Source organism: Mesoplodon mirus (genome assembly GCF_964341445.2).
Source record: "Mesoplodon mirus genome assembly, chromosome: 10".
Lineage (NCBI taxonomy): Eukaryota > Metazoa > Chordata > Mammalia > Artiodactyla > Ziphiidae > Mesoplodon > Mesoplodon mirus.
In genome coordinates, this window is record NC_138986.1 from 27216608 (window position 1) to 27240545 (window position 23938).

The 23938-nt window shown below is 40.6% G+C and overlaps 1 protein-coding gene across 3 annotated transcripts in view; it reads left to right on the top strand.

The window, feature by feature from the left end:
- Positions 1-23938, top strand: part of MAP7 (microtubule associated protein 7) — a 163704-nt gene that overhangs the window by 100935 nt on the left and 38831 nt on the right. For all 3 annotated transcript variants that reach the window (XM_082634395.1, XM_082634393.1, XM_082634394.1), the window contains exons 2-3: positions 4583-4684; positions 8958-9035. In XM_082634395.1, coding sequence (XP_082490521.1) covers positions 4583-4684; positions 8958-9035 — 180 coding nt within the window. The remainder of the gene's footprint in view (positions 1-4582; positions 4685-8957; positions 9036-23938) is intronic.

Consider the following 23938-nt stretch of genomic DNA (forward strand, 5'->3'; position numbering starts at 1 on the left):
CCTGCATGTTTTGTTGCAGAGTGATTTAGAGACAGAGTCCCAGACCACAAGCGTGCTTCTCTCCATCCTTCCTCTTGTCTTTAACACACTTACATGTGACACTAATGGAATAAAGCTTTCAAGCTAGCAGGAAGATCAATAAAAATTTTATAAGGCTAGCAAAGACTTATTGAGCATCATAGTATATGGCTCAGTTTTCTTTTTTGAAAACTGAAAGAAAAGAGATTCAAATAATACTGGAAAGTCACTTGCATCATTTTAGAAATGGTATTATTTTAATGGTAAATTTAAAAATAGTGTATGTGATCCTACCTGCTAGTTACCTAGGATTTCCAGATTTTTAAATGTTTAAATCTTAAAACGAATAAATTCCCCTTTTCACTGTGTTCTCAAACAGTGAAATTCCCTGCACTTGGTTTAAAAAAAAAAAAAAAAAACCACCTCAGAAGATTTTATTTTCCTATTATTATGATTGAGGGTTTTTTTGTTTGTTTGTTTGTTTTAAGGCTCACACTTACTTAATGTGACGGTAACTTGAAAGGTATTAAATCTCAGAAAACTGTCATCTCTCTAAGCCCCAGAAAGACGGATGATTACCTCTTCCCAAGCCAGGTTGTACCCTGGAAACTGTACCAATAAGTCCCGCAACCTGAGGCCCCCAGGAGGTGCGATTGTACCTGAGCTGAAAACCTCTGAAAGCAGCAGCAGAGCCAGACTCTGCTCCCCAGGACCACTGTCCCCAGGTTGACACAGGTTTGCTTTCCCTGTTAGCGATGAGCGAGCAAAGCCCAGAGGAACTAGAAACCCGGTCTCCCACATTGGTGTAGGAATAGGGAGAGAGCCTAAAATACCTTCCACCATGTACTGAGCCTTGCAGTGGGCCCGGCAGTCTCATTTAATTTTCACAATTCGGAAAGTGTTTTCCTGCACTGCAGATGGGGAAATGAAGACTGAAAGGTTAAGTGATGTGTGGTGGGTTCACAGCTTCTAAGGGGCAGAGCCAGGTCAACGGACTCCAAAGCACACCTTCCCCACAAACTCAAACACACAGCTACACCTCCGAGTGTGGGAGGCCCAGGACCTTGAGGAAGGGCGTAAACGCTGAGAGAAGGAGGGCTGAATATTTGCTACACACCTCCTACATGCCAAGCTGTATTCTTAACATCTTTTCAACTAATCCTCCCAATGACCCTGTGAGTTAGGCAGTTTCACCCCCGTATTACCTACTCAGAGAAGTCAAGAAACTTTGAAGGTCACTGAGCTAGTTAGTAGCAGGGCTCACAGCTGAACCCAGGTCTGTTTGAGTTTATCTTCCCTCTTACCATGATAGAGTGTTAACCAAAATGGTTTTTGGAGAAATAAGGACCATTACAGTGGTGGAAAGGAAAGACCGATAGAAAAGCAGAAACATAGCCTGAAAACTTTAGACAAATGTTCAACCTAGTGGTTAAAAATTAACAGTATAGGGCTTCCCTGGTGGCGCAGTGGTTAAGAGTCCGCCTGCCAATGCAGGGGACACGGGTTCGTGCCCCAGTCTGGGAAGATCCCACATGCTGTGGAGCGGCTGGGCCCATGAGCCATGGCCTCTGAGCCTGCGTGTCCAAAGCCTATGCTCCGCAGCGGGAGAGGCCACAACAGTGAAAGGCCCGCGTACTGCAAAAAAAAAAAAAAAAAAAAAAAAAAAATTAACAGTATATAATCTTGGGCTAAATAGCCTGACAACTTTTAAAATTACCTTTATTTTACTAAATTTACCTGTCAGTTTTATATGAACATAACACGCTTTAAGATCAATTTTAAATTTGTCTTGTTATGCATAGGACTCAGGAGGTCTTTTGTGATAGAAATGAATTCCTGAGATCCAAATGATAATAAAGTGGGCAGATAGATGTCCAACTAGAGTGGATCTGTTAAAAGTCAGATGTAGATAAATTGGAATTCAAGTAACCAGACCTCCAGTTTAATTGAAATTTATATCTTACAGTTGAGTTTCAAGACAAAGCAAATTACAACCAAAAAATAAATAAATACATAAGCTTTTTATCAGGGATTAATCGAGGATTATTTGGAAACGTCACTTGCACTGAACATGTGTTTAATCTCCTTCATGGTCTACTGTAACATAATATTTAGCTAGGATTGATGTCTGTTGTCAGGACCTGAGGGCAACTGCAGATATTCAGTCACCAGAGACAGATAAATTATGTCAAATATGCCAAGGCAAGAAAGAAACGAATACATTTGAAGTATATGCTGAACAAGTGGTCCTAATTATCTTTCACTTAAGTAAAAATAATAAGTAGAAGATCCCTTGAACAGCTTACTAGTTAAGGCTTTATTTACTATGTGCTGGAGGTGGCTATATAATAAAAAGAAAATAATAAAGAAATTGCAAATCTGTGTGCCTTCCATTCTGTGCATCGTCTTTATGAGCAGTTTTAAGATTACCTTGCAGAATATGGAAGAATGTTGTTCTATCCATATTGAGCACCAGAGTTCCAGTTAAGTCAATATTTGGTCTTTAGGGGCTACCTCTAAAATCGTGAGAGTATAGGCCAATACTAACTAGTATGGACTTTACCTGCCACGTGGTGATGACTGGCACCTTGTTTTTGGCAAGTGGGATGAGAGTTTGTGTTATAGCAATCAGTGTTTATGTTTGAACCTGTATTTAAAGCCAACAAATTATTTGAAACTGGGCAATTAAACAGTGTTAAACATACTACATAAGATGCTTTCTACTGTTTAGTCTATGGTTTCCTATGCTAGTTAATACTGTATATAATTGACAGACAGCCATAATTTGGTATATTCTTCATTCAGAGGTAAAAGGTAAATTGAGTAACTTTTTTTTTAGTACATCTTAGGTGCCATTTTTAAATTTAGTCTTCCTGAAGCGTAACTACTGTCACACCCTTTCAGATTCCAAAACCTTGAACCAGTGAGTCCTGTTTTCTAGTTATTATCCATTTCCCTCAGCCTAATGGAGGAGATAATAAATATGTAACATGTCAGGGATAAGGGCTACAGACAAAGCAGAGTAAGAAGGAGTGGGCGGTGAGGAGTGATAGGGATGCTATTTTAGGTCAAGGGGACTGTAATGTCACATTTGAGCAGAGACCCAGTGGAAGTGAAGGGGAGACCCGTGTTGACATCTGGGAGAAGAACATTTCAGGTACATGCAAAGGCTCTGAGAGGGACTAAGTCAGTCAGTATGATCTGAGTATGATATGATCTGAGTCAGTATTATCAGAGTAATTAAGAGGGAAAGTGGTGCAAGGTAAAGGCCAAACCATATAGTACCTTGTAGGCCATGGACAGACCTTGGGTTTTGCTCTGAGTGGGATGGCGGCTGTTAGACCTTGGAACCGAGGAGTGACATGACTTAGGATCTAATGGGATCACTCTGGCTGCTGAGATGAGAATAGACTGAAGAGGATCAGTGGTGGGGTCAGGGAGACTGGTTAAGAGGATATTGCAGTCACACAGGGAAGAGGAGATCAGAAAGGTAGTGGTAGAGGTGATGTTTTTTAAGGTAGAGCTGAAAGAACTTACTAATGGATCAAATTTGGGGAGTGATTGGAAGAGAGAAATCAAGGATGATTCCAAGGCTCTGGGCCTACTCTACTAGAGGAACGGAGTTGCCTGAATGGATGGGGAAGACTGGGTGGAACAGAATTTAAGGCAGAGGGTAGGAGGCAGGGAATAACAAGGGCTTGGTTTTTGACATGATTTGTGAGAAGTAGCAAAGATACTTTAAATATCTTTTAAAAATATATTAAAGTCACATGTGTGAAGAAGACCCTGTACTTTATGTAACCAGAGAATTGCCTGATACTTCTGCCCTTCGGTCCCTTCCTAGAGCACATTTCCCTTCGTCTCTTGAATAATCTTTGTTATTGAACATTTGCTAGAGGCTTTTCCAAAATCCTAGTAAATTATTTCCCTGTTTCCCTTTTGGTGACCTGCTTGGTTATGTTCTTGGAATTTTGGGGTTCCTAATGCATGACTTTTTAAGAACAAAGATCAGAGGCTCTAGATCCCTGTCTTATTTCTTCCCGGTTGCTTTATGTATAAACTGGGACAACCGGGTTGAACAACTCCATGGACCCTGAACACACCACCGCTCTAGGATTGGTCAGTTGAGCGGAGGCTATTGATTTTTTTTTTTTTTTTTTTTTTTGGCGGTACACGGACCTCTCACTGTTGTGGCCTCTCCTGTTGTGGAGCACAGGCTCCGGACGCGCAGGCTCAGCGGCCATGGCTCACGGGCCTAGCCGCTCTGCAGCATGTGGGATCCTCCCGGACCGGGGCACGAACCCGTGTCCCCTGCATTGGCAGGCGGACTCTCAACCACTGCGCCACCAGGGTAGCCCCTAGACTATTGATTTTTGAATGTGTTCTTCCCACTGAACAGTGTGCTCCTTGAGGGCAGGGGTTGTTGGCTGCTTAATCTTTCTATTTCCTGAATCTAGCCTAGCACTTGATACAAGGGTTAACAGTAAATGTTGAATATGTGAATGTTTCTGAATAAATTTTAAGAAACTAAATATGTCTTTCCTCTTTTGTCTCATTTGTATAGCGCCTGATAGCAACAAAGTGCAAGATAAGAAAACCGCGGCCTCCAACCGGCCTTCTTCTGCTATTTCAGGACAAAATAGCAACCACACAGGAAATAAACCAGGTACTATGCATTGCCTTTTCTGTGGAAAAAGGAAGGTTAACCCAAAGGGCTTAGTCATGCTAGAATTTAGGAGAGCTTGGTTTCAGTCCTGCCACCAAAACACACACTCAGACTGACTCGTAAGAATGTAAGTCAGAGAACCTCTCATGCCTTGATTTTCTCTCTTTAAAATGGAGATTCAGGGCCTCCCTGGTGGCGCAGTGGTTGAGAGTCCGCCTGCCAATGCAGGGGATACGGGTTCGTGCCCCGGTCTGGGAGGATCCCATATGCCGCGGAGCGGCTGGGCCCGTGAGCCATGGCCGGTGGGCCTGCGCATCCGGAGCCTGTGCTCCGCAACGGGAGAGGCCACAACAGTGAGAGGCTCGCGTACCGCGAAAAAAAAAAAAAGGAGAGGGGACTTTTGGACTGTGGTCTACAATTCTAAACGAGCCACTGGGGCATGGGCAGGCCAGAGCAAGAGGGACCAGCAATAATAGTCATAATAACCACCTTACGGCAGTTGCTAAGCATCCCACACGTGTAATCCCTCTACTTTGCAATCATCCCAGGTAGGAGGTTGGATGCAGGGTGTAGCTGCAAGTTTACCGCCACCGAAATCCTATTTATCTTAAAACTTCTCCATCTGAGAATAAGTAACTCAGTTCTATTCTAACAATGTTAGATCTGTTGGGAAACAATGTGAAACATTCGTGATGTCAAACCATTTTCTATACCTTCATTTTGTTCCAGAGAAAAGTGATATGAGGGTAGAAATGAGAGAGAGACAAAAATTACAGAAAATTCACTATTTACTTGGAATTATTCAATTGTATTTTTTCTTTCTGAAATCCTACCTTTAAAGATCATTTTTCTTAGTTTTTAGTTATTAAATCTTAAAATTGTAATCGCTAGTATTTACATTTTTAAAAGTCTGTTGTCAGCTACAAGATTGGTATGAGTTTGCCCCAGTAGTGAAGGTTAATGGAAGTGTACCGGCTCTGAAAGTTAGCTAAAGCTGTTGACTCATTTGTTTATTCATTCTCTCTCTCTTTTTTTTTTTTTTTGGCCACGCCCTTGGCATGTGGGGTTCTTAGTTCCCTGACCAGGGATTGAACCCACGCCCCCTGCATTGGAAGCGCAGAGTCTTAACCACTGGACCACCAGGGAAGTCCCCTCATTCATTCACTTAATAAGTACTTATCGAATGCCTTCCTTCCTGTCAGGTATAGTCCTAGGCATGGGGAATATAACAATGAACAAAACTGACCAGGCTCTGCTCTCCCCTACCTGCATTCACAGCCATCTTTCATCTGTCACAGGGTGTTCATTAACATTCTAGTATCAAACTGGCTTTTTCTTAATGTGACCAGAAGGACGGAAACAGAATTCAAACTGAATACCTTTTTCACTCTACAGTATTTTCTATTGCCAGGTCCCCAAACCAACCAAAATTGTCTAGCATATCATAGTCAGTATGCATCTTATACCTTAGAAATGTGTTGCATTTGTTCTTAACTTCCTCAAATCTAATTCTAAATAAATACTGATTGAGATCAGTACTGAAGTGATAAAGGTGGCCAGTGGGAATTATCCAACTTTTAAGGATTGCCCTTATTTATAGTTTTTATTGATATATCTGCATAGAACTGTATACAGCCTGTTGTTGTATACAGTTGTTACCAGACAGGATACAGTTTGTGAAGAGTGTAATTTTCATATGAAATGATAGCATAGAAATCAGAGGTAAACTATGCCCCCTCTTGCATTGCTCTTTTCCAACTATGCATCTAAAAGGCAAGCAAGCATTCCATTGCATAACTGAGTATTGCCTCATGACTGCAGGAACATCAGTTATTGACTTAGAGTTCTCAGGGTTGGTTTGGATGGAAGAAGGTAGGTGAGGATGAGTGTGTGTGTCCCATACGTTGTTATTAAAACCTTCTTTTCAAAATTTTGTGTGAAATTTGGCAAGTACTTGAAAGTAAGCTAGAAATGTCACATACTCCGTATTCCATGAACGAAATTTGACTTTATAGACTCTGTTTTACAGACTTTCTATAATGTGCTTATGTGGCTTTTATAAATAAAGTTGATTTTCAAGTTTCATAATAAAATCAAAGTTTTCATGAGGGAGTGAAACCTCATTATTTAAGGACTTTTTTTAAGCAATAAGTAATTGTTGGAAGTCTTTCTTCTAACTTCATTTTGGCTTTTGTTCTCAGATCATTTTTTCTTCAAAATACCATTTTGCTCTGGCTGTCATTTCCAAAAACAAATGACAGCAGAACTCCCCTGTCTGTGGTCCTTAACAAAGTGCCTGAGGGGAGTCCACGTGCCCCTCTTCTAGTGTCAGAGGAAAACCTTTTGGGACCAGAGGCCACATTTTTCTACATAAAAAATATTTGAGACCTCATAAATGATTAGAAAATCTGGGGAGTAATTATCATAATGAGTATGAGCTAGTGAGGGGTTCATATTACGAATTTTTTAAAAAGCATACCTTAAAGCAAAGGAAAAACATAAAATATCATCACCTGGTCCTGCCCATGATGCACACTGCCAGGTTTATATAGCTCCTAATGTGCTTTTAGACAGTTCTTATTTCCCTTAAATGTACAAATTCTGTGACGTTTAAGACACATTTGGGATGCAGGTCCTTTAAGTCTGTTGATGAAGCTCTGCCAGTTGTCTCTAAAGTATTATTCCAGTAGGTTTCTATTTTTAATAAGAGATCTTAAAATTGTGATGTTAATTAAGTAGCAGGGAAAATAAAGCTGATTTTAAGTGTAATTATCATCATCATCATCATTATTATTATTACTATGCTTTTCATTTTATTTAGTAACAGGCAGAGTGAGTGTATTCATGTGGCCCTCTGCTGGAAACCCCTCGGTGGCATCTCACTCAGAGCATAATCCAGAGTCCTCACCAGGCCCCCAGGTCTCTGGCCCCATCACTTACTGATCTCACTCTGCTCCAGTGGCTCAGATCTTCATGTCGTTTCTTGAACACCTTAGGTGCTCATAACCTCAGGGCCTTTGCACTTGCTTTTCCTCTCTTGGAATATCTGCACGGGTAGCTCCCTTACTTCCATCAGGTTTTTACACATAAAAGCTACCATCACAATTAGACTTCCCTTGGCACCTATCCAAGATGTCAGACCTCCCCTTCCCGCCATTTCACAATCCCCTTGGCTGCTTTGCTATCTCCTTAGCATTTATCGCAGTCTAACATTTTATATATTGCCCCTTTTTTCACTTTCTATATTTTACTTATTTATTCTATAAATTTCCCCTAAACAAACCCCATTTGGGCAAAGATTTCTGTCTTTTTTGTTAATAGCTCTCTTTTCAGCACATACAACACTGTCTGGTGCACAGTAGATATTCAGTGTGTTCAGTAAATGAATGAATTTATTGAGATTTATCAAGTGCTGGACACGGTGCTAACGCTGTTACAAGCATTATTTTATTTAATCCTTTCGATGATGTGAGATAGATAGGTTCTATTTTATCCTCATAGGCAATAAGTGAAAAACCCATGAACCCCATATCATAGCTTAAGGCTTAGAGAGCTGGGTGAGTAATTCGGCCAAATCTCACAGCAAGTGAGTGACAGAACCGGAAGTGATCTCATGCCTGTCTGACTCCAGAGCTGGGCTGTTCACATCTATCTGGTGAACATCTATTTAGTATAATAAATTCACTTAGGAGTCTATGTGTTGTTAAGGAACAGGCTTTTTAAAGCATAAAAACAACAGAGGTTCAGTAGCTTAGGAACACAAAACCTCATATATATTGTTTGATAAAAATAAGCCAAAGGCACAGTTATGTTTTACACAAATCTTGGGGGAGCTATGTGTCTTCTTTTGAGTTTTATTGAGATATAATTGACATACAGCATCAATTAAACTGTAAGTTTAAGGTGTACAGCATAATGACTTGACTTATATTGTGAAATGTTTAACCCAGTGTGTTTAGTTAACATCCATCATCTTATACAAAAAAAAAAGAAAAAGAAATGGTTTTTTTCCTTGTGATGAGAAAACTCTTAGAATCTAACCTCTTATGTAATATTTTTAAAAAGAAGATAATACTTGGAAATTCTCAGGAAAATTATAATAAAGTGTGTCACTGAAAGTATAGTTACGTGTACTAATGGTTGTCATGTTACTATACGTAAGATGTAGTAGTATTTCATTCATCAGATTTACTGGACAAAAAGATATTTATCAGTGCATATCGTTTCTTAAAATCTGCCCCTCTTCTCATGTTTTTTTTTTCCTCCTTTTCAGACCCTCCACCAGTGCTGCGTGTTGACGACCGGCAGCGGCTGGCGAGGGAGCGGCGTGAGGAGCGGGAGAAGCAGCTAGGTATCCCCAGCCCTCTCTTGAGCTTTCAAGGACACCGTTGTTGAAATGTTACTCTCTTCCCCTAGAGGATGATGGACAAACAGACATCATTTTAATAAGCATGCTTTCTAGCATTCCTTTATGAGTTTTGCAGATGAATTGGGAAACACAATTTAGTATGTTGATATAAACATAGAACTAGGGCTTCCCTGGTGGCGCAGTGGTTGGGAGTCCGCCTGCCGATGCAGGGGACACGGGTTCGTGCCCCGGTCCGTGAGGATCCCACATGCCGCAGAGTGGCTGGGCCCATGAGCCATGACCGCTGAGCCTGCGCATCTGGAGCCTGTGCTCCGCAACGGGAGAGGCCACAACAGTGAGAGGCCCACATACCGCAAAACAAACAAACAAACAAACAAAACCCATAGAACTAAATTTTAAGCAACAATGAAGTCCGGCCCAGGATTAGGGACATTTTCATTTCTTGTATCGTAATGACAGTTTAATGTGGCACCGGAGGGCATGTATATATCAGAGGCGTGATGGCTCAGCTTACATTTTACAACTTAAAAAATACCAGGAGAGGGCTTCCCTGGTGGCACAGTGGTTAAGAGTCCGCCTGCCGATGCAGGGGACATGGGTTCATGACCCGGTCTGGGAAGATCCCACGTGCCGCGGAGCGGCTGGGCCCGTGAGCCATGGCCGCTAAGCCTGCGCATCCGGAGCCTGTGCTCCGCGACGGGAGAGGCCACAACAGTGAGAGGCCCGCGTACCGCAAAAAAACAAAAAAACAACAGGAGAGCCAGCATGTGGTTCTTTTTATGTGAACAGTTATGAGACTGTGTACTGCTATGGCACTCACTGCTTTCCCTGTTAAAATAATGCTGCTGTTGAATTTATAGACTGATGCTACCAATGTGCTGCCAGGAAAAACACAAGACCTGTGCTGAGGGGTCTGAGTTTTCTTTTGTTATCCAAGGCCCTTGCAAAAGGTTAGCAACTGCAGCATTTGCCACATAATCACCTAGAGAGCTGGGTCACAGGACTAGCTTACCAGGAAGCCAAGATCCGAGCACTCAGCAGTCCTTGTCTTCCAGAACACTGAGCGAGGATATTGGTGCCAGCTCCTCCTTTAATGTCCATTTATGCAAAGTTGCTAAAACAGGATACTCTCTTTATGTGCCTTGGAAAGATGAAATGCCTGGTCAGTGTGTCTCATTGTTTCTGGAGCGTCTGGATATTTTAAAACCAGAGCTGAGTTAGGTTGCCACAGTCTTTCCAGTGGATGACCTATAACTTTTCTAAAGTTCTACTGCATTTTGTAAAAGTTAATGTTTCAGTTGGAAAACCCAGCCCCATATCCCATCTCTGATTATTTGTATTCAAGAATCCAGATTTGTGAAATTCACTGAAAGCTGGTTTTCAAAAGTCTGTTGACATTGTTTACATTCTTTGAACACAGGCCTCTTTCTCTCCCTTGCCATCACGGTCATGTGAGGTCATTTCTTTTGCTGCCAAGGTTTTTTCAACACAAATTTCAATGACTTGCTGAAAGTAAACAAGCTGCGTGTTTCTGTGTTTAGAGTTTGCACCCAGGCTTGAAGTTCCCTGCCTCTGTCAGGTCTCCCTCGGGCTGGTAGGTTCTTGGAGAACAGGGGTGCCTGTGGCCCTGAGGGGGGTCCCTCTTTGCTTGGAGTTCTGTGCAGTCTGGAGATCTTTCTTCTGTGAACTGTGCCCACTGCTCCCCAGTAAAGGTCAGTTAGACAAGTGGATGAGAACTGAGAGGGAAAGGCAGAGCTACTAAAGCAAGAAGAGATTCCAGGTGAGCATAATTATTTACACTGTGGTTTTGGATCCATCCAAGCAAAGATAAGCACTTGTGTCCTCTCCCCTCTCCACCCCATCCCTGTTGGGTTAGGTTTCCCACTGTTAAATGTCTCCTTAGCACTGCAATGCGGATTCATATCTACCTGAGTAAAAGTAGCTCCATAGGGTCAGGAGACTACTCCTTTATAATTTAAATCCCATCATGAATTAGCTTCTACACCTTAACTCATACCTTTCCATTTGGGTTTCTTTGTCTTTCAAATCCAGGCGTTAGTTTTTTTTTGTAGAAAGTATAAATATGCTAGTCACACAAAAATCATTTCCCTTCTTATGCTATAAAGTTATATAGCTCTGAGCCTGCAGATTCTCCCTACAAGTTGCCTAACTTTATCTGTTGTGTGTCTGGGTTTCTTCTTATTATGTGGCCCCATTTTAATTCATATCAATGATGTAGAACATGGCTTATTAGTTTATATAGTTAAAAACTCTATTTGCTAGGTATTGTGTTAAGAAGATGAATAAAGGTTGAGGCCCAGCCCTCCAGGGCTAGCTACAGTCTAGTGGTGGGGAGGCGGGAACAGATAAACACACAGCAATTCTAATAGAGGGTGGTATTGAAGGGGTATGCACATGGGGCATCGAGAACCCCACAGAAGGACCTAACCCAGCCTGAGGATGTCAGGGGCCACCTGAACGTCCAACTAGAGGATGAAGAGGAGTCATCCAAGGAGCTAGAAGAGGTGGGGACTATAGAGCACTGACGCAAGACAAGTGGCAAAAGGGCATCTGGTAACAGACCCAACCTGCTTATCAGATTCAGATTCTTTTTTTTTTTTTTTTTGCGGTACGCGGGCCTCTCACTGTTGTGGCCTCTCCCCTTGTGGAGCACAGGCTCCAGACGCGCAGGCTCAGTGGCCATGGCTCACGGGCCCAGCCGCTCTGCAGCATGTGGAATCTTCCCGGACTGGGGCACGAACCCGTGTCCCCTGCATCGGCAGGCAGACTCTCAACCACTGCACCACCAGGGAAGCCCTTATCAGATTCTTATATGGGTCAAAGTAACGTTCGGATTATTGTATTATCCTGTGGTCACAGCTTTACTTTGTTGCTGAGCTAGCATATCATAGACATGGTTTTTCTTTCTTCTTACCCCTACCATATGTAATACCAGAGTTTTCCTTCTTTTTTTTTTTTTTTTTGACCCCACCACTCAGTTTGTGGGATCTTAGTTCCCCTGACCAGGGATTGAACCTGGGCCCTCGGCAGTGAGAGGAGTCTTAACCGCTGGACCGCCAGGGAATTCCCAGTTTTCCTTAATTTTGATCTTATCTCTTTTGTTGTTGTTGACAGTCATAATTTTAATGAAATACATTTTTATCTATCATATTTCTATTTTATTTTACTCATTTTTATTTTTTTCTGCATTATTTGCATTTTCTTTTAAAATTTCTTTTAAATTTTGGCCTATTCTTTTTTTTTTTTTTTTTTTTTTTTTGCGGTGGGCGGGCCTCTCACTGCTGCGGCCTCTCCCGTTGCGGAGCACAGGCTCCCGTCACGCAGGCTCAGCAGCCATGACTCACGGGTCCAGCCGCTCCGCAGCATGTGGGATCCTCCCGGACTGGGGCACGAACCCGTGTCCCCTGCATCGGCAGGCGGACTCTCAACCACTGCTCCACCAGGGAAGCCCTTGGCCTATTCTTTTACACTTAAGCTGTCAGAGTAGAAACTCATCTTCATAAATACACAAACATACATGCACATGTACATTTGTAAAAGAGTCATCTAAAATCTAGCATCTAATTTAAGCTGTGTCTTAGAATACATAAGGGTAATTTCTTTAAAAAATTTAGTTCTAAAAGAAAAAGTGCAGCTGATAAACTACCATAAATATCAACTGTGCTTTGCAGAAGCTATGATGGGAGTAGAATAGTTTAAAAGAAAAAAAAAAAAAGGTGGGAGGGGTGGGGAAGGGCTGTCACTTAATAGCAGGTCTTTGGGGTGTACTTTTTGAAAACACGAAAGCAGTCGATAATATCAACTATAATCAAACTTTCAAACTTTAAAGCTTTGCAAGTTAGAAAAAAAAAAAATACATTCCAGAAATCCCAACAAAGCAAAGTTTAAAGTCATTGGCCAGTGAGATTGATTATTCACTGTTGGATATAGGTTGAAATTAACATTGAAATCATTAAAGATTTTTTTTTTTGTAATCCACATTTTTAAAAAGCAAGTTAAAAAGAAGGAGAATAAAAGTCTTTGTTTTGGGTTGCATGTCATGTTTGTATTGTTTTGCAAACAGGGAGGATCTATTAATAACTTTCTGTAGGATAAATTTCTGAGTCATGCTTTAATGCTTTATGGTAGGATTATGTCATGTGGCCTGCTCTTTCCACATTATCCTTCAATTTATCACATAAAATCAGGCATAATTCTTCAAGTACGGGACTGTTCTGTTTGTTTGGTTGAGCATATGCACTCTGAAAGCTTTATTTTTCTGCCTTAAAAAGTTTTCCCATGAAGAAATCTCCTCAACCACTCTATTTCATCTGATTCTATTCAGGCCATTCCTTCAAACTTCTCTCTCTTGACTTCTGCATCTTTTTTACCATCTCTCTTCTAAGCTTTAATTTTGGTTCTCTTCCTGGGGTAAGTGGGAGAATTGTATTTGTAATTGTACAAAAAAGGAGGGTTGTGTCATGGTTTCAACCCTCCTTTTTTGATAATATGGGTTTCACATTTCTAACTCACTCATAAGGCAGTAGATGCTTTCCTGTCATCTGAAACTCAGCCTCTATACCAGCGGTCCCCAACCTTTTTGGCACCAGGGACCAGTTTCATAGAAGACAATTTTTCCATGGGGGCGTGGTGGTTGGTTGGTATAGGCGGTAATGTGAGCGATGGGGAGCGGCAAGTGAAGCTTTGCTCGCTTGCCCACCCCCCACCTCCTGCTGTTCAGCCCGCTTCATAACAGACCTCAGACCTCTACCGGTCCGTGGCCCACAGGTCGGGGACCCCCACTCTATACAACTACATTGCCCATCAACCTTCACTCCAGAACACTCCTCTGAGGAATTTCTGTGTCTCGGTCAATTGCACCAACATCCCCCTGCCCCTCCCAATTATCTTTCCGCTATTTTTGATGCCTTCTCCTGCTGCTGGAGGCACTGGCATCTTTCTACCAGCCTTAACTACCGCATCTTTTACAGAATGAAACGTGGTGGTCCAGGGCTGTGCACTGCCTAGTCTCCTCTCGGACCTGTTGAGCCGCCTGTAGGTACCAGTGGTCAGTCTGGACTCAGCCTAGTCCTCTAGCTGGGGCTTCAGCTACCTCTAGCCTGGTTTGTAGGTGGAATTTGCCACACTCACTATCCCTGAATCCATTTAGTCACAAGACCAGCAGGCCTCTGTCTTCAACATAGGTCTCAGATCCATGCCTTTAAATTTGCTGCCTCTGCTCTCATCCTAGTTCAGACCTTAGTAAATTTAGATTTTAGTTACCCAAAACTATCTCATAGATGTACCTCATTCCTCCAGCTCGGTCACGGTTAGTTCCAGTCCTTCTTTTTGACGCCTTCCTGGTTTTTATGATCTTTCCCCTTTTGGAAACTCTCATTTTCTTACTCTATATCTTGCATAACTATCATATTTTAGCTCATAGTCTAGTGCTACTTTATATGCTACTGAACTTTTTCTATTTGGACTTTATAGAACTTTCTGGTTGTATATATTTTAAGCTTTTAAAGCATATGGCCATGGTTTTCTAATTCTTTTTATCCCAATATTCAGCACTAAATATAAAACAGACACATAATAAATATTTGCTGATTTTCCTGATTTTACCCAAGCCTTTAATTATGTATTAATAATATTAATATTATTCATTAATAATAATAATGTTTATTGAGCACTAACTATGGGCCAAGCAATGTTCTAAACACTTCACTCTGTATTATCACATTTAGGTGAAAATTAACACAATGGTTGTACTTTTTGTTGTGTGAGCCTGCCATAGTTGCTGATGTTAAGTTATTTTAGGGACTGTCATTTATTTTATTTTAAAAGTGCATTGTGATAATTTAGCTCAAGGGAGGAACTGAATCTTAAAAAATGGGATAGTTAATAGACCCTTTTTTCTTTCTGCCATATCAACTATTTAAGCATATTTTTAATATGTACAGGGTCACCTATATCAATGTTTACATTCTTCAACAAGTGGTGATTCTGTTAAGTAGAGAGTGGTCCCTATGCTTCAGATGTGGTGGTAGCTTTTCCGAAGTTTCAGAGCTGGACACATACCCAGCTCTCACGTGGAGGAAGAGCTATTCTGCTTCCTCATGCACAAGCAATGTACATGGGTGCTGTACTCACTGTCCATTTGACACAGAACCAGAAGGTAAATATAAGTGTTGGAGCAGATTCTGATATCTTTTTGAGAAAATTTGGTGGCATTGACCATTTGTTAGCCTTGGAGTCCATTAAGAGTCTGTAAGAACTTGGAATGGATCCTGGTTACTAATTTCTCTTCAAAAACATCTACAAGAATCAAAGCATGTAGAATTTATGCAATAGTATAAATTTTTGACTTTAGATAGTTTAAAGTAATACTAACTACCACCACTACCTTTTTTTACAGCTGTTTCCTGCTGTTTTAATTCACATATTCATTCACCTAATATTTGATGTGCGGTCACTATTGAGCCAGGAACCCTGGGGCTCTTAATGTGAGAGATCAATTTTCTAACCTCCTGGAACTTATATTGCTATGCAATCCACCTGGAATGTTTGTCCTGAGAGATACAAGTAGCTCATTCTCTCTCCTCCTTCCGATATTGTTTATTTTTTTTTATTTTTTATTTTTTTACATCTTTATTGGAGTATAATTGCTTTACAATAGTGTGTTAGTTTCTGCTTTATAACAAAGTGAATCAGTTATACATATACATATGTTCCCACATCTCTTCCCTCTTGCGTCTCCCTCCCTCCCACCCTCCCCATCCCACCCCTCTAGGTGGTCACAGAGCACCGAGCTGGTCTCCCTGTGCTATGCGGCTGCTTCCCACTATCTATCTACCTTACGTTTGGTAGCGTTTATATGTCCATGCCACTCTCTCACTTTGTCACAGCTTACCCTTCCCCCTCCCCATAACCTCAAGTCCATTCTCTAGTAGGTCTGTGTCTTTATTCCTATCTTACCCCTAGGTTCTTCATGACATTTTTTTTCCTTAAATTCCATATATGTGTGTTAGCATACAGTATTTGTCTTTCTCTTTCTGACTTACTTCACTCTGTATAACAGACTCTAGGTCCATCCACCTCATTACAAATAGCTCAATTTCGTTTCTTTTTATGGCTGAGTAATATTCCATTGTATATATGTGCCACATCTTCTTTATCCATTCATCCGATGATGGACACTTAGGTTGTTTCCATCTCCTGGCTGTTGTAAATAGAGCTGCAATGAACATTTTGGTACATGACTCTTTTTGAATTATTGTTTTCTCAAGGTGTATGCCCAGGAGTGGGATTGCTGGGTCATATGGTAGTTCTATTTGTAGTTTTTTAAGGAACCTCCGATATTGTTTAAATGCCGTCTCTTCAGTGAGGCCTTCCTTGGCCATCTTACTCAAATTTGCAGTTCCCCCAAACTAGTCCTCTGTTTTTCTCCACGTCACTGTCAGTATCTAAGCATGTATATATTTTATTTGTTTGTTGTCTGTCTGCTTTCACTGGAATATAAGCTTAATTAAAGAGAGGACTTGTGTCATTTTTAAATTTCTATAGCCTAGTACCTAGAATAGTGCCTGGCACATAGTCAATGTCTAACAGTTGTTGGTTGAATGATAAATGAATAGTAAATCTGTATGTTTCAATATAAGTAGAGGTGAATGCAGCAGGTATACTGCAAATTAGTTAGACATTACCAAATTATCAGGTAATACCCACCCTTATAATAGTCCACTCAAACAAGTCTGAAATTCTTATTCTTAAGCATTTTCTCAGTTAGATGAATGAGGATACAAAGGTAATCTATAGAATAGTTGTGCCTTAAAACTGCTTGGTCTTCATATATGTTATGAAACTAATAGTCCTACAATATGTTGACAAATTCAAAGGAATATCTAAGGAATATTTAGCAGACAAATAGTCTTCTGTGTTTAGGAAGATATAAGGTTTCCCTTTTTGAAGGTGATACAGATTAAAGTTTGAAGTATTGATGCGCATGGAGTCACATTCCCAGCTGGGGGCTTTCTGAGAGTCTATAAAGTCATGGAAGCTTATCAGAGAATTGTATGATTGACTCATAGCTCATGAAGAAAAAATAAACTTAATCAAATCTCTCATTCAGTTCATTCATATTGGATTTTATCGCTAAGTTCAAAGCTGTACAGGAGATCTATCATAATGTATTATATTAGAAATAACAATAAGATAATCTGAAAAGGATTTTGACCTTCAATTAAATTATTTTTGCATTGTTTCTCAGATAATTTCACCAGACTTCCTTGCCCTTCCAGTCACAGCTTTTCTGCTTGGCTTCCCTCCCCACCCTTCTTACTCAGTGTGTGTTGTCACCTCGGGCAGCAGTATTAATAAGAGCGCAGTCAAGAGATAAATGATCATTTCAACCTGGCTTAGAATGTTCATCTCAAAAATGTTGATAGAGAGGTTAGAATTAATTAGTAAACAACCAGTGATGCCGTACTCTGATTAGCATCATAAGTGAAACTGTCCCTGGTTTTACATTTCACATTATTATCATTGATAGACAGTCATTGGTTTTAATAAGACTATCCACACACCAAAAAAACAAAAACAAAAGCAGACTTTGGGAAAGTCTTTCTAATCCAAATTTTTACTGGATAAAACTTTGACAGATCTGTGGTCAACCATGGCATCTGCTCTCCTAAAGTTGTCACTTAATGAATGAAGTGTACAAAAGCTCCCAAGGCCTCCAGGCAGGTTATGAACCACCAAAGGATCTGAGTACATGTTAGTGGGAGGAATTTGGACAGGAGCACATACCAAAGTACTGCATCATGAGTCAGGCTCAAGACAGGAAAGAATAAATGCTTGTTGCAGGATGGATTAGATAACTCAGAGGCTGAAGCTTTGACCTAAGGTGAATCATTGTGACTAAGCAGCCATTGTTTATTTCTCCCAGGTTGACTTTGCCTTTAAAGCTGACAATTAAAAGGTCTTAAAGCCTGAAAAGTAAATGGTCTTTTAAATAGACGATGACGAAGGCCAAGAGTGACATTAGAAGATCAGGATCTTCACATTGGATGAACCCCTTGTCCCGATCTAGAGGAGGAACTTTAGTCATGGGGAGGTGTTCCAAATCCTGCCTTTTAGCATAATGGTTCCTCGTTTTCTTCTAGAGTCAGACGGTCCAGAGTTTGGATTCCAGTTCCACCACTGACTAACTCTGAGACATCAGACAGGTTACTTCACTTCTCTGTGATTAAGTTTAATAAAATAAGTTTAATAGCAGTGTCTACGTCACTGGCAGCTATGAAGGTACTGCCTATAAATCACTTGGTGTCAGCATAAAGAATTGAGCACAGCTCACCGTGATGATGGTGGTGATAAAAATGAGGATGGCAGGTCATGTGACCCCAGAGACTGATCTAGATGCCTGGGATTGGAGAAACCTAATGTTTCTGAGCTACAGAGAGACAAAGATAGAGGGGTGTTTGTGATTCTGGTCTAGTAGGCTGGGGCTCAGTAAGACAGCCAGGGAAGAGGATGGCAACATTCTATAAGGAGTGAAAGTGGATTAGGGTCAAGGCAGTAACAAAAAGATTCCAAGGACAACCATTGCTCTGTGTGCTTTAGCAAAACTCCATTTACTTTAGCTGAGGCTAAACCCTCCTTTAGGCCTAGCTCTGAAGATAAGAAGTCCTGGCACAGTATTGCTTTCCTATCTCCAAAGAAAGGGTCTAGATATTTCACAAGTTATAAGCACCTCAGCCGTGTCTCAGCACCTCAGTCCCATTAGTCTACCACTATGTCAAGGGAAGAAGGCAAAGTAGTAAGTCCCCTCGGGCAGGAGACACAAGTGTCGTGGGTATCTGCAGGGTCATCCATATTACCAGGCAGTTCTCCAGTGTAATATTCAAATGAGAGGAAAGTAGAAACACAGTTTAAATGACTTGTTGAGAAAGCTTTGAATTAACACTAAAGCTCAATGTAAATCACTTTGCTTGGAACTCATATAATCCTTTAACTCCTTAGCTCATTTATTCTTCATACTTTTGTCATCTGCTAAACTACACACAGTTTTATATGGGGAAGAACTCAGTAAGAGCAGAGTAGTTACGATCTAGAGTACAGGTAGGAGTCTGAAGGAGCTATGGGAGTGACTTTGCCACCAGAGGAAGGGCCATTTGACCCAGGATTTGAAAGATGGTTGAAGTTTGCCAGGTGTGAAGAGGTGTTTTGGGCAGGGGATAGCTTGTAAAAAGGTACATGATTATACGGTCAATCTAAGGAGTTGAACTGGGGAACAGTGGGGAACCAACAGGTTTTCAAGCAGGACTGTGACATCGGGTTTGGGGGTGGGGGGGAATATGTCTCTGAGAACAGTATGAAGGATGGATGTGAAGAGGAGATAGACTAAACACCAGGAATAAGAAGGGAATGAGGGCTTAAATACAGTAGAATCGAAAGGATGGGAGGGGAGACGAATTCTGATGTAAAATGATGGAGTCAATTGTGGAAGTGTAGAGTTAGGTTGGAGCATCCATGAGGTGAAATTGAGAATGACCTTGAAGGGTCTAACTTTGTAAACCATTAGGAGGTCATGTATCTGCTATCAGAACGTAGAAGGCAGAGCAGGTTCTGGTTTGAGGTAGGGATGAATATGCAGATATGAGTAAGGTTATGTGATGGATCTGACCAGGAAATTCAAGTGGAAATTTTAAGCAGGAAGTTGTGAATACGGAGGAAATCGTGTGTAGTAACAGAAAGTACAGGCTTTGGAATCAGAGCTGACTTAAAATTTCAACTCTACCTCTTTTAGACCATGTGATCCTGGGAGAGCTATTTATCTCCTTTGGGTTTTTTTTCTTCATTTGATTTTTACTACCAGACAAAATGGGATTATTATTCCCACATTTATTACAATTTTGTTTTCATTTGCCTGATAGCTATTTGTTCATTCATTATTTTCTTTGACACTTTGTTTTAGGTTTGTTTCTTTTAAACTACGTAACTGGGTGTTTTGTGTTTTGGCCTGGTCTAAAAGTCTCAATCTTAACTAACAGGCTTAGTTTCATTCCTTTAGCTTTTAGTTTTGGCCTGGTCTAAAAGTCTCAATCTTAACTAATAGGCTTAGTTTTATTCCTTTTAACTTAGTTTCATTCCTTTTAAACTTTGTTTTTTTCCCTTTTTATGGTAGGGGTAGGGTTGGTGGTATAGAGGTGTAGGCGTTGGTTTGATGCAAGTACTGTTCATTCCATGATTCCCCGTATTAATTTAGAAGTTGTGCTATAATTTTCCATACTATTAGTGGTTACCTTTTCATTCCCATTTCTTCATTATTAAATAAAAGTAATTAGTATTTCCTACACAGATGCTCTTATTTTTCAGTCCACAGCCCCCCTTCCCAGGGTTGATTAACCAAGTTAAGCCTCTTTTTTTTATTAATATTTAGCACCAAAAAAATCAGTGTTTTCGTACCAGCATAAAAATGAAATTTATTTGAATGTAAGTAATCACAATAAGTATTGAGATAAAGCACAAAAATTAAATTTTTAGCCCTCAAAATCAAAACAGAAAGAAACCTAATTGTAATCCCTCATATGTCCTCAAAGGTAAAAACAACTGAGTCATGGGAGTGAATTGAAAAAGATCTTAGAGAACATTTTGTACACACTCTCTAACTTAGAAGTCAAAGGGGTTAGCTAATTTTTCCAAGGTCACACAGAATTAGCGGCAGAATCAAGATCCAAACTCATATATTACCACTTGTCATTTTCTGACTTTTCATGATATTACTGGCTGTTCTGGTAGCCAGTGTTACCAGTAACCTATTCATAGCCTTCCATATCCTAGCATGAACCTAAGCTGTGTGTGTTTCGGAGGTTCAGTGTTAACATTGCTCTAATTCTATGAGTGTCATCATTTTCTTTCCCTCACATGGTAGTGGAACACGTTCTTCACCCACACTGTTGTAAGCCTGCTCAGGAGGACCAGGCTGGGCACTAGATGGTCGAATGTGACTGGGACAGGAGTTGACCCAGCCCACGAGTGCACCATCTGGTTCTCTGTCCTATCTGTGTTCTTCTGTTTAGCTGCCTTTTTTCTGTAGCGATAAGACAGGAGTTAGTATAACGATCATAAAGATTGACTCACTATAATTATCTACATGTACGGAGTCCCTACCATGCACCTGGCACTGCCCTAAGCACTCTATATGTTACCGCGAGCCCACCTAGCAGCCCTGTCAGGAAGACGGCTCGAGGAACCGAGACCACAGAAGACACTGCTTGCTCAGTGACACATACTGGGGGGTGGCAGGAGTGGGGGGTGGACTCAGGTTCCTGTGAAGCCAGAGCTTCTGCTCTATCCTACACCCTTTCGTTTCAAACTCCTTTTAGTACACGAGTCACTGTGCGTTTCTAAACAGAGTTCAAATGGATGGCGAATTTCCCCTTTGTGTGGCACTGACACACTGTTACAGTGTCATTGAAGGATAATCCTGGTGGCAGCAGCTCAGGGATGGGACTGGGTTGTTAAGGTCCAGGGGCCACAGTGGGTTTTCATTTCATTTTTATGTTATGATCTCAGAGTCCAGGGGAAAATGATAACTTCACAAGAGTAAAGGTTAATGCTATTCATCACAGGTCCTTTTTTGGGGACATGTTATCCTTTTATAGAGCTGCCGCTATGAAATCAGTGAACGTTAATGCTTTAAATACTGAATGAGTTGTTATTTGTCTGTTCAGACCACCATAACAGACTACCATAGATTGCATGGCTTAAACAACAGAACTTTATTTTCTTACAGTTCTGGAGGCTAGAAAGTTCAAGATCGAGGCTATGGTAGGCTTCAGTTTCTGATGAGAGCTCCTTTCCTGGCTTTCAGGTGGCCGCTCTGTTCTCACATGGTCTCTCCTCTGAGTGTGAAGAGAGAGGGAGAGTGAACTCCCTGGTGTCTCTTTTTATAAGGACAGTAATCCTATTGGATTAGGTCCCTACCCTTATGACCTCATTTAACCATGATTACCTCCTGAAGGCCCTATCTCCAAATACAGTCACATTGAGCGTTAGGGCTTCAACATATGAATTGCAGTGGAGGGGACACAATCCAGTCCATAGCAATTGTTGATTTTTTTTCTTGCATTCAAAAGTCTCATTTCTTAATGAGAAAATACAAAACTTTGATATTATCTATCATCCACAGGGAATATTTTAAATAACTAAACCTCTTAGAATAAGTTAACTTTCAGTTCTTATTAAAATATTGAAATATTTTACATTATCCTTCAGTTTAAAGGACTGCATGACCTGTACTTGGTAATAATCCTAGCAGTCACCAGCATACTCTGCAATAATATGAAACTGCTGTTTGCTATTTCGCCATTGTTTGCCTGTTCTCTGTATGGCTGTTTAAAGACGACAGTTGTTTAAAAAGGCACTGCAATAGGATCTCCACATCCTGGTAGAAAATTAGAAGTGGAACTCAAGAGTTTGATAAAGAAGTATTCTTCCTTTAAAAGATTATTTGGGATAAAACTAATTATTGTTGTAATAATGTCTAGCCCTGTTGTGATTGATAACACAATGTTAAGAGCTACCTTTAATTTTCTGAATTGGAATTATGATGATGACAAATCTGGCAATAACGGCTAATATTTACTGAATGCTTACTAAGTGCAGAGAACTATTCTAACTATGTTAGGTGTAATGATTCTTTTAATCCTCACAGTAAACCCATGAGAAGGTCCTATATGCAGCCAAAATTTACCCTGACAGAAGTGAGGCATAAGGAAGTTAAGTAATTTGCCTAAGACCAGACGGTTACGGGTGAATGAGTCAAGAAGTAGTTCTCAATGAATCAGGAAGTAATTAATTAGTAAGACCCTTGGTTATGTACAAGTTGTGAAAAACACTACAGTGAGTGGGAAAAAAGTGGGGAGGGGGAGTCCTTTGCTTCATAGAAATCAGAGTATAAGAAATGCTAAAGTTTGTGGTAGATGTCATAAGAGCAGCAATGAGCCCTGAAGAGATGAAGCTTCTGGAGAAGACCTTAAGGGCAGTGGTCCTCCATATGCCATCAGTGGATCACTTGGGACCAGAATCACCTGGGAAGTTTGTTTAAAATGAAGATTACTGGGCCCCATCCTAGAAGAAGTGGAAATGAATGAGGGTTGGAGCCCAGCAATCTGTGTTTTCATGAGGCTACTGCCTTAAAGGATGGATCTGTTTCAATAAAAAAAAAGGATAGCAACTTTCCCAGCAAGGCAACCACAGGAGCAAAGAGATGGGGGAAGTATGGTTTATTTAGGAGGTGCAGTAAGGAGAAAGGTCTCCAGGGAGAATGAAGAGGCTGTTTTGGAGAGCAATGCAGAACAAGACCAAATAGAGATATTAAGGCCAAGTTTAGGTAGGACTTATTTCACTTAGCATAATATTCTCTAGGTCCATCCATGTTGTCACAAATGGCAAGATTTCATTATTTTTTATGGCTGAGTAATATTCCATGGCCTATGTATACCACATCTTCTTTGTCCATTCATCTATTGATATGGACACTTAGGTTGCTTCCATATCTTGGCTATTGTGAATAATGCTGTCTATCTGTTACTTTTAATATGTGTTCTCAGAGTATTTTTTAATTTATTCAATCATTTAGTAAACATTTATTAATCACATACTATGTGCTTTTTCTCTGAGTAAACTTTTAACTTGGGCCTGAGAATTTCTTTAAAACCATGGGCTTTTAACATTGGAAGGCAGGAACCTTGAAGATCAATTTCTTCATGTTTTAGGCAAGAGAAAACTGAAATCCAAATGAAATTGTTCAGGTCTCACTATGTGTTAGCAGCAGAGCTGCTGGGAAAACCCAGATCTCTGTGTACCACCCTGAGTGATGT